Genomic DNA, 11,435 nt, shown 5'->3' with positions numbered 1-11,435 from the left:
ATTAGTTTTTAATCTGTTAGCCTTTCCTTGTGCGCGGTATGTCTAGATTTGATGAAAATTATCTACCACAGAGCTGAAAATATACCTACTGCTCTTGCAATTCTAGTTGCAAGTTCAAGTTTCACAACAAAAAAAGGATGCAGAATCTGTTAGCCTTATAAAGAAGTTGTATGCTAGTAGGTCTTTGACAATAGTAGCTTCCTTTCAGAATACTCTCTTCTTTGTTGTCTTTCCCATTTCATTGTGTGACCAAGATCTGTTCAATTTATCAAGATGCTCCCTGGCCTTCCGCTGTCTGAACGAGATAAAAAATTTCTTTGACAGCTGCATGAATTCATATGCAGGTATATCTATCTTGGGCGCTTTTGTCAACAAAGTTAAAGGGATGTTTGGATACCTTAGACTAAACTTTCCCTATCACATCGGATGTTCTAACTAAGAGTATTAAATATAGTCTAATGATAAAAATTAATTGCATAAATGAGGGCTAATTCGCGAGACAAATTTATTAAACCTAATTAGTCCATGATTAGCCCATGTTACATTAACTTGTATCCATACGCTTCAGATTATTAGCCTGGAGTTCGCCACCAGCAGTATAGCCAACCCTACCCTATCACATCAATCCCACAAGCCTCTTATCCATTCCCGTTCGATCGTGGTGGGAGAGTAAGTCAAAATAGCTTACATTAGGTTTAGGGATAAACAGGCTCGAACCGATGACTTCCACCACATCAAGGTGACACTCTACCGCTGAATAGGAGAACAGTAGCCTGACAAACAATCGGTTCAGTCCGATTCAGGTGCCAATTCAGGTATAACATGGGCTAATCATGGACTAATTAGACTTAATAGATTCGTCTCGTGAATTAACCTCCATCCGTGTAATTGGTTTTATAATTAGCTCATGTTTAGTCCCTCTAATTAACATCCGAATATTCGATATGACATGAAATTTAATCCGGACTAAAATCCAAACACCACCTAAGGGGCCGTTTGGTTCACAAGGCTAAACTTTAGCCCATATTTAGATACTAATTAGGAGTATTAAATATAGACTATTTACAAAACCTATTACACAGATGGAGACTAAACGGCGAGACGAATCTATTAAGCGTGATTAATTTTATAATTAACTTATATTTAATCCTTCTAATTAACCTACGTTCGACGTGACACGAATTAAACTTTAGCAACAACCCCTAAGGGGGTGTTTGGGTAACACCTCCTAAACTTTAGTACCTGTCACATCGGATGTTTGGATACTAATTAGGAGTATTAAATATAGTCTAATTATAAAACTAATTACACAGATGGAGTCTAATTTGCGAGACGAATTTATTAAATCTAATTAGTCCATGATTTGACAATGTGGTGCTACAATAACCAGTTGCTAATGATGGATTAATTAGGCTTAATAGGTTCGTCTCGCGAATTAGTATAGGAGTTCTGCAGTTAGTTTTATAATCCGCTCATATTTAATCCTCCTAATTAGTATTCGAACATCCGATATGACCCTCCTAATACCTCGTATCAAACACCCATGAAACGTCCTCGTAGCCCGGCTCTGCCTTGCCGTGCCTTGCACAAATTCCCTTCCTCCTCGCGTCCCCAAGCAAACTGACGCCTCAGAAGGAGCGAGCACATCGCCATCAATGCTCCCAAACCTCAAGGTGAATCATCAGACCAGTGGCATACAATAATCCGGGCACGACTGCAGCTCTGACCGTCTCCTGCACAAGCTGCTGAAGAACGATCGGTCCACTGACTGACAGCAACTACCCTGGAATTTGTGGCAAAATTCTGTCTTGACCATGACCGATGGCACACCCACACACACTACCGATTCCGGAGGAACCCAACTCCCAAGAAAGAAATGGGCTCAAAAAAGTCTGACGAAATGCAATCCACACACACGCACGCACGCGAGAAATATCTGAAACCGAACGAGTTCTGAGACCGTGATGCGCTGCCTGCCAAGAACCGGGGGTAGCTAGGCTAGAAGGCGGCCTGTAGATCATCGGTGGCGCCGCGGCTGTCGTGGTCGCCCTTGGCGGCGGCGGCAGCGGCTCGGACGCCGTCGTCGGGTAGGTTGGTCACCCTGACGACGAGCGGCGTGCGGACGCGGTGGAAACCGTCGGACCACACGATCTCGCCGAAGTCGAACCGCCCGCGCGACGGCTTCGCGGGGGCGACGCTCACGTAGTAGGAGGCCGTGTCGCCGTGGTACGGCGAGAAGGCCAGCTCCCGCGGCCACACCTCGGCGCGCGCGCCCTGCGGGCTGGCCACGGCGGCGCGGTACACCGCGCCGCGGTTCGGGCCCACGTTGGTCACCGTCCGCTTCACGGTCACCGGCGCGCTCAGGTCCGGGAGCACGATGGCCGGGTAGTTGAGGTCGGCGGCGTGCGCCGCGCCGCCGCCGCCGCCGGGGCAGCTCGTGTCGAGCGACGAGCCCGGGAGCACCAGCTGCCGGATCTGCTCCGCCGTGTAGCCCAGGGCGCAGAGGAACAGCACGTGGTCGCGCGCGCCCACGTCGTAGACCAGGCCCGGGTCCAGCGCGCGGAGAGGGTCCACGTGCCCCGCGCCGACGTCGAAGGCGTCCGCCGCCTTCAGCGTCCCGCCGGCCAACATCACGTCGGACGTGTCGTCGTCCATGTACGCTGCACGCAGCCACGCACGGAAACAAGGTTACGAAGACGGAAAGCTTTCCGGTGGCCGGTGCAAATTAAAGCTTACTGGTACTAGCAAGAAAGACCTGTGGTCATGAGGGCGGATTTGACGGCTGCCGGCGACCAGGTCGGGTGCACGGACTTGATGAGTGCGGCGATGCCGGAGACGTGCGGGCACGACATGGACGTGCCCGAGTCGAAGTTCCAGTCGGTGGAGCGCTTGTCCAGGGGGAGCACCGTCGGCGACGACTTGGGCGGCCATGCCGCCAGTATGTTCACTCCGGGAGCAGTGACATCGGGCTGCCATGATCACGCGACACACCAGCCAGCGTAAGAAGACCTCACGAGCAATCACAATGGGCCGAGCCCACTGCCGACACCGGGGCCGCCCCGTGCCTTGCCGGACCGGGCCATATTTGCTCAGGTGTACAAGTACAACATGTGTGAAGAGTGAGGCGAAGTAGCATCGAGCGAGTACCTTGAGGATGTGGGGAGAGATGGAGCTCGGCCCTCTGGAAGAGAAGTACGCCACGACCGGCGCCGGCGTTTTGCCGACGACGGTCTTGCTCGAAGAAACGTGCACCGTCGCCTTCCTGTTTGCAGCAATGCAGGGATTGTGCTCCAGTTAGAAAGTCGATAGCAAGGCCGGTCGAGCAAATGCACGCATTTGCAATGGACCGGTTTTGCTTGGTCCATGATTATATATTGGTTTAGGCGAAGCACCTGGAGGCGCGGATGTAGTAGAGGATCTGGGTGCCCTGGTGCAGGTCGACGTGGACGGTGGGCCAGAAGTTGTCCTGGCTCGATTTCCGGCTGATGGTGTCGGCGAAGATCACGCCGTCGCCATTGCCGGCGTACACCGCCAGCGCCGCACCCTCGCTGGACACGGGGCCGGCGGTGCCGAAGCACAGCACGATCTTCCCCGACGCCGCCGTGCGGTTGATCAGCTGGTCGAACGTGCACGTCCTTCGTCCACACGCAAAACGGAATGCCCTCGTCAGATGCTATTGTTACATATACACATTGGACCTTGGAGGGAAGGAGGGAGGTTACCCGTCGGAGAAGACGCTACTGCTCTCTACCAGCTGCTTCTTCATCATGCCATTCGCAAGGAAGCTCTCCCCCTGCGCAAGTACGCCACGCACGCTGTGATCAACCCATGCACACGCTACACGACGTGCCAACGTGGACTCTGCACGCAGGCACGCCGGCCGCTAGGAGAAAAAAAAACTGAGAGATACTCACCACGACGGTGGCATTGTTCCCGAGCGTGATCACCGTCGGGAACCTCCTGTCGATGGTGCTGGCGGCGACGGTGAGCCCCCACGGCGACACGTTCTGGACCATCGACGCGTCCGGCCCGTCGTTCCCGGCCGAGAACACTGTCACGACGCCGCGCTGCATCGCGTGGAACGCCCCGATCTCGGTGCTCGTCGCGAACAGCGGCATCAGCGGCGGGGACGACCCCAGGGACGCCGACACCACGTGCACGCCGTCGCACAGCGCGTCGTCGAACGCGGCCAGGATGTCGGCGTCGCTGCACCGGCCCGTCAGGTCCTTGTACCAGCACACCTTGTACACCGCGAGCCGCGCCCTGGGCGCACCCCCGCGCGCGGCGCCGCGGCCCAGGCCGAAGTAGCTGGCGTTGGGCGCCACGCTCCCCACGGCCGTGGACGCCGTGTGCGTGCCGTGTCCCACGCGGTCGCGCGGCGACCGGTACTCCTCGCCACCGGTGGTGTTCAGCGGGCCGAGCTCGCTCTCGATGCCGGCGAGGTAGTAGCGCGCGCCGATGAGCTTGCGGTTGCACGCGGTGGCCGGGTCGAAGGAGTCGCCTTTCACGCACGTGCCGCGCCATGACGACGGGATGGGACCGTAGTGGGGGTCATCTCTGAAGCTTTCGGATTCGGGCCACACTCCTGAGGGCACATGAAAAGATCAGATGTCTCGAGCTTCCAAGTGGAATGTCAAGGACCGCACCATGTATAACAACACTAACAAGAATGAGTGCTCCATAAATTTCAACTTCAGATCTTAGCAGGGCATGCTAGGATCATAGCAATCATTTTATCTTTCATGTCAAGATTGCTCAACTCTATGCAGGGAGGATGAGAGGGATCACCACTCAATTTTCTCCAGCTTCTTTAATTTGTGCACGGATATTCGGAAACTATATACTTTAGGTTATCCCGTGAATACGTAGGAGAGCTGCGTATCTTTGTATTAAGAAGAATGTGCATAAAAGACATTATTTTTTTTAGAGAAAAAACACAAATATACAAGATTTGTAGCATTGCAGGGACAACAATATATATATATATATATATATATATATATATATATATATATATATATATAGATAGATAGATAGATAGATAGATAGATATATAGATATAGATATAGATATATATAGATATAGATATATAGATATAGACACACACCTGTATCAAGGATGCCGACGATAACATCGCCTCCAAATTTCAAATGCATTTGGGATGACTGTTCCATTTGCGTGTGCAGATTGAGGCCCATGAAATCCCAGCTCCGTGTTGTATGGAGCTCCAGCATCCTACTCCTGAATACTGATATGACCCCTTCTGTTTCTGCTTGCAATGATCATGAGGTTTCTTGTAAGTGCACGAAAATAATGAACTACACATAACTAGGTAGATGTATGCATGTTCTGACAACAAGCAAAAACGGATGCAGTCTACCAGACAAGGTGGAAGCCTGTGTTGAATTGAGCAGTGCAGCGAAACCAGAGAATCCGCAGCTGTAGTTGTACAGAATAGCTTCTGTTGCTTCATCCGGCCTGCAATGTTGAGTGCAGAAGTGTATTTGATATTTTTTTTTACCAATCAGACTCAACTGATGAACATCTGAATTTTCCAAAGCAGTTACTAAATTGCTTGAAGTTAAGCATGGTGCACAACCTGAGAATATATGGGACCAAAGATAACAGTTGTATATTACGACATATACAATTTAAACAGTTAAATTACATTACCTTTTCTTACTAAAGTGTTACCTTTATCTATCAGCCACATGCAGCAATATACGTGATTGACTGAGGAAATTATACATTAGAACAGTTTAATCAAGGATTAAGTTTTTGCACTACATTTGGTAAACTTAACTTTAAGATACTCTGAGCATGTATTTTGTTAGTTCCCTTGATTTTTACACCAACAACTTCAGGGGGAGAAAACAGAAACAATTACTTTGTAAAGACTCTTGACAGAAGTTGCAGATGAGACTCTGAAGTTAGAGAAGGACTGAGGCCATTGTTGTGGCCTAAATACACAATGTGAACCTGCAAGACAACAGAAAGAGGACATACAGAATGTGAAGACATGGTTTGATCAAAAGATCAAATGGACTGCAAAATCTATGAAAAACAGTACATCTGCATGAGACCCTGGTATAGATTGAACGGTATAAACGCCAGAGGAAAGAGAGAAAACAAGAAGCAGCAGCCGAAAAACTTCCATTGTGCTTTACACGATGACTTTACTGGAGTCGCAGGGGTATATATAGGGAGATAGACAAAGGACATAGCATACTACTCGGTGGGGGCATGCCTTGGTGCCATGCTGTAGGGTGCTTGCAAGACAAGCCTTGCAAAGCTACAATTGACTCTGACAGCCCTCCATGGCTGCATCATGCCCTCTGCCTTATTCATCTAGTGATCTAGTCCATAGACCACTGATGCGATGATTAAGCCTATGGAGTTAACTACATAGTCTAACTACTATACTATGTGTAAAATAACTAACAGACCTAAGCTTGTTCATAGCAAACTAACCTTCTTGGCCTCGTGTTTTAATCATCTGATCTAATGTTTTTAGGTCCAACTATCAGCTACAGTCTATTGACAAGTCGGAATGTCGTAGCTTTTGAAGTTCTCTAAAGGCTAACCTCAAGCTCTCAGTTTAACTAACTAAAAGGCTAAACTCCAAGGTTACAGGTAGACTTTCAAAGGTATAAGTAATTGTTGAGTTATGAATATCACATGTGTGCTCATATCATTATACCTTTAAAGATCCAATTTAGACACAAAACAAATGGTACGCCTACCTTGTATAGTAGCCGGGTTATAGCAAACTACAGTGACTTGTACTGCTTTGTATAAAATTTATAATATCCAAAATGTTCCATGAAATCAAGATGAAAGGGCCTTTTTTTTTTGTCTCGTGCCAATCATGTTTCAGTAACGTAATTTTTTTAAAAAAGAAGTGCAGCTTATGTAAGGAACCAGGAAAGTCTACTGTGCATGTTGATGTTGGTAGCCATTACAGTATTACACCCCGTGCAAGCATTATGCATTCTCTGAACATTCAAAAGCAATGCGATCTCACAAATAATGAACGGCCATGGTTCACAGGAAATATTAATACTTAATCAGCATGGACCTTGTTTCTTTAATTATGGTAATGACCTTCACATGCCCTACTTTGTAAAATTGTAGTCATCCAACCTCAATCTTTATCAGCTTATATTTCAGCAACTTGTAACTGTGCAACTTGCAAAAGGAAAAAAAAAACTGTGAAGCACATCTACCATGTGGTAAACCTCCCATCCAGGGTATGTTTTGCATACAATCAGGATGCACAAAGAGCTAACATTGTTCCATTATGTGCTGACCAAATAGCGGGTGGATAGGTCCTCCGGTTGCGAGGCAACCAACCAGGGTTCAAACCCTAGGTCTCGCATAAAAAAGACTCCTCAGAGAGTCATATTGTCTCCAGAGTTATACGCGATTAGGCAGTTTGGCGTTCAGGGCCTTTTCTCAACCCTGCAAATCAAAGAAAGATTTTTTCTTAATGCAACGAGACTCGTGAGGGGTCTTTCCCTTAAGGGTCGAGTTTTTTATGTGTTGATTTGTAACTATAATGATTAATATAAGTATATGGGTTCTTAAGAATATGGGTGTAAAGTTCTGTGTGAATGTGCCGGTCGGCCGTGTTGTAACAAACTTAATTCCTTCTTCAGCTCTCCTGTGTGTTCTTGAAAAAAAAAATTCTCAAGAACATGGAGGGCAATATCTATTTTTTCGAACAATGGACAATGTCTGTTTCCAAGGAGATGCATAGTAAAATGAAAACATGCACACGAAAGTTTAGTATAATTCAGTAAAACGCAGATAAAACCATATCCAGAGGCAAACTATCCAGTATCATCGGTTGTAAAGAAAAAATGTGTGAAACAGACGGTACGAATCTTACCAAACACTCCCATTTGGCATGAGTATGGTTCATCATATTTGTTCACTTCACCAGAAAGATCTACCAGCAATCCAGCATGCTTCATGGACCGTCAATCTTTTCATCTTTTAGATGCATTATTACATCAACATTGCATCATTGGATCAACACAGCAAAAATTTGGTTTCCTCATGTGTTTGATTATCCATGTTGACATGCCCGGTGGCTGCCCCATATCCATGCAGGTCAATTATGGTCAATCCAATTGAGCCTCCAAGGCTCCATATACCAAATGTTCTTTGGCTTCATGAGTGGCACAAAAACAATGAAAAGATGAATACATATGAGGTGGGTTAATAATGGCAAATACGCTTTTTCTGAAGTTCTTGAAAAGCAAACAGACTTATATGCGCTCCACAAGGATTTTACATGTCCATGTGCACGACGAGTTTCCGTTTATGGTTGCATGAAGACCAAAAGGCAACGACACCTTCCGAGGGATAAGGTATCCACGGGTCCTCACCGATCATAATACTGGTCGGCCCTGACAAGTGGGTGTCGGTGTTTAGATCCGGCAATCTACTGAGGGGGATGCCCGAGGTAGTGTTTTGGTTGGTAGGGCTCGTCGAGATCAGGAACTTGAAGGTAAACGCTGACACACGATTTAGACAGGTTCGGACTGCTAGATTGTGTAATACCCTAGTCATGTGTGTTGGTTGGATTGAATTGCCTTAGAGGAGATCCCTGCCTCACCTTATATAGTCAGTCGGTTGGTTACCAGAGTACTAGTCGGATACAACTAGAGGAAGCCTACCCTATTACAACGAATACTTTCCTAATTCTCGACTCGTTCCTGTCTTTCCATGTAGACTACGCCATCCTGTGCATGGTCTCCATGTTAGATGTGTCTCGGTGTCCAGCCCTACATTTGGGACTGTCAAAACTTTCGGGTGGGCCCATAGATGTATGTATGATAGTGGGCCCGCCCGACCATGCCGTGCGGGTCAAGGCATGAAAATATGTGGAGCACAAGTTTAGAGGCCGGGCGAACGGATTCTGCTCGGATATCACGGGATACTTGTTGTAAACCGACTCAGATTACTTTCCATGTAACAACCGATTAGGATTAGATCCTATCCGATTGTAACCCTAGGTCGTCAGCCTATATAAGGCGGCCAGAGGCGCCCCCCAAGGGTAACGCACCTCAACTCATCCCACGTCACGTTAACTCTTCGCATCTGCGATCAACAATACAATTTACCAGAACACAGGACGTAGGGTATTACTCTTCGGAGGCCCGAACCTATCTAAATCTTGCGTCTCTGTGTTACCATTCGAGTTCCTGATCTTACGATCTCCCCCGCCTACAAATCTACCACCTGGGTAACCCCCTAGTGGACTATCGGTCACCAAATCCGACACCTGCGAAAGGATCTCCATGTCCTACTGTACACACGTTTTTACTTATATGAGCACATGAAATCCTTTTTTTCTAACTGTCTTGCCGAACCCCTCGTGAAGAACAGATAATTATTGCCAAAATAAGTTACCCCTAGGATGATGTCGCGATATCCATTTGTTTTGTCTCTGCAGAAATATAGAGACAGTAACCTCCTGCATGTAAGGTGTTTTCACACATAATCATGATGACAGTACGATCCTTCATAGCATTTGGTTCCACGATTATACTGTATTTTATTCTCTCCAAAAGCCTTTTGAAACAAACTCACAAAGTTCTACACAGAAAATCATAATCAGAAACAAAAAAGAAGCTAATTTGGAGTTGTCCTGAAAACATTCTAACTAATAAGAAAAGTACATAACTTTGGTTAATGATAGGTATACAATTGTTACAAGTTCCATAACCCATTACACCGAATTATTCAAGATAAATAGATAGTACGATTATATAAAACCATACCGAATTGCAGATCAACACTTGTCAAGTTTATGACTTTCTTGAAGCCCATAGTATATTTCACAAGTAAATTCTCTTAATTAGGGGAAAGGGGGGAAAACTCAACTGAACATGTTTTGGCACTTGACCATGCACAACTTTTCTTTGAGATAAACAAGACACCCATATTTTTTTTATCAATATGGAACGAAACAAGATTTTTACAGGTCGAATAAAGAAATAACCCCAGAAAAAACAAACACCTTGACCGTTCTTTGTTGATCTCAACAAAATAATATATGTTTAGTCAGGCTCCTTGCCCCAGTTGGTTTCTAAAATTGATAAAATGAGCAAACAACAGAAAGAAAAAAAGGCGAGCTATATCAGACCAACCCAGCAGCTAACCACTGGAAGTTACTACCAACTACTCCCTGCGTCCTAAATTACTATTCGTTTTGACTTTTTTAGATATATATATTTTGTTATGCATCTTAGATATATCTTATGATATATATTATGTCAAGATACGTAGCAAATGTTATGTAACTAGATAAGCTAAAATGAATGGTAACTTGGGACTCCTACGGTATAATTTAAATCAATAAAGTTCAATCAAACACCAAACTTGGAAGCTAATCGAGTGTACGCAGAACTTGGGGGTAAAACTCATTCACTGAACCGAAAAATAAAAATTGATGTCTAACAACACAGAAGGGATGTAGGAAAGGAAGAATGATAGAGCATGACTCAGAATACTGTAGCCTGTAGGCTATAACCAATTCAGGACCACAAAAAGCAATACGGCACCATCAGAATTAATACTAGACAACTAGAGCTAAATTAATAGGATTTTAATTCCCAAATGATAAGTTTCACAAACACTACTTGTGCAAGCTGCCTTTTAGGAGAATCTAGACAATGATCTTTTCTAGTGCGACCAACAAACTAGGTTACCTTTAGGGCTTTCTAGAACCAGACAACTAAGGAAGACCAAGTGGAGCCTGTTTCCTTGACGTGTAACTATCAAGATGGAGTAAAAGGAATGCAATTCGTAAAGGCATGTAGCTTTTGAGCTTAGAAAATCCCAAGCGTGATATTTTGATAAAATTTCAAGTATGACCTGCTACAGGCAATGTTCTTACCCAATCGTATAATCCAAATACCCCAAAGGTGTTGCAGAACAGTATAATCAATCTACTCAAGTAACTTCTTTTTACACCAATCACATTCACAGACAAATCTGTCGGCACCCTCATGGTCCATGTAGTCATACAAAATCCAGAGACAAGCTGGGTTCATACATCACAGCAACTGATGCCGACATAGTTAGGAAAAATATAAAATGGACGGGCGATGGCAGTGTTTTACTAGCTGGATCTCACGCAGTCCCATCACCGAGAATTTAAGCTGTATTTAGGCCCTGGTGAACCCGTAACTGTTCAACCTAAAAGTGAGCCACCTGCTACATGCAAAACCTAGCGCTAGCAGCTCAAAGTCTCACAAGCAATCAATCAAGCATGCGGTGGTCGCACGAGATTATCATCAAGCAGATAGTCCGCACCTATCCAGTGAGTTCTGACATTCAGATCACACCGACATGCACATTTCTTTGCTAGCATTACAGTTTGACAGGGAATGGAATGAGGAACTATCCATGTTCGTGGAAAC

At 45.8% G+C, this 11,435-nt stretch overlaps 1 protein-coding gene across 1 annotated transcript; it reads right to left on the bottom strand.

The window, feature by feature from the left end:
* Positions 1-1,634: 1,634 nt before the first annotated feature.
* On the bottom strand, positions 1,635-6,188 carry LOC117836727 (subtilisin-like protease SBT3.18). Its single transcript, XM_034716204.2, has 10 exons — positions 6,071-6,188; positions 5,888-5,979; positions 5,381-5,478; positions 5,108-5,269; positions 3,915-4,585; positions 3,723-3,793; positions 3,393-3,635; positions 3,148-3,262; positions 2,756-2,969; positions 1,635-2,660 (listed from the first exon to the last, which is right to left on the bottom strand). Exons 1-10 carry the CDS (start codon positions 6,155-6,157, stop codon positions 1,999-2,001), a joined length of 2,415 nt encoding a protein of 804 aa, XP_034572095.1. The 5' UTR covers positions 6,158-6,188; the 3' UTR covers positions 1,635-1,998.
* Positions 6,189-11,435: the final 5,247 nt, after the last annotated feature.

This window comes from Setaria viridis, chromosome 9 (genome assembly GCF_005286985.2).
Source record: "Setaria viridis chromosome 9, Setaria_viridis_v4.0, whole genome shotgun sequence".
In the NCBI taxonomy this organism is placed as follows: domain Eukaryota; kingdom Viridiplantae; phylum Streptophyta; class Magnoliopsida; order Poales; family Poaceae; genus Setaria; species Setaria viridis.
Note: the sequence above shows the minus strand (reverse complement) of the source record. Positions and strands in the feature narration are given on the sequence as shown.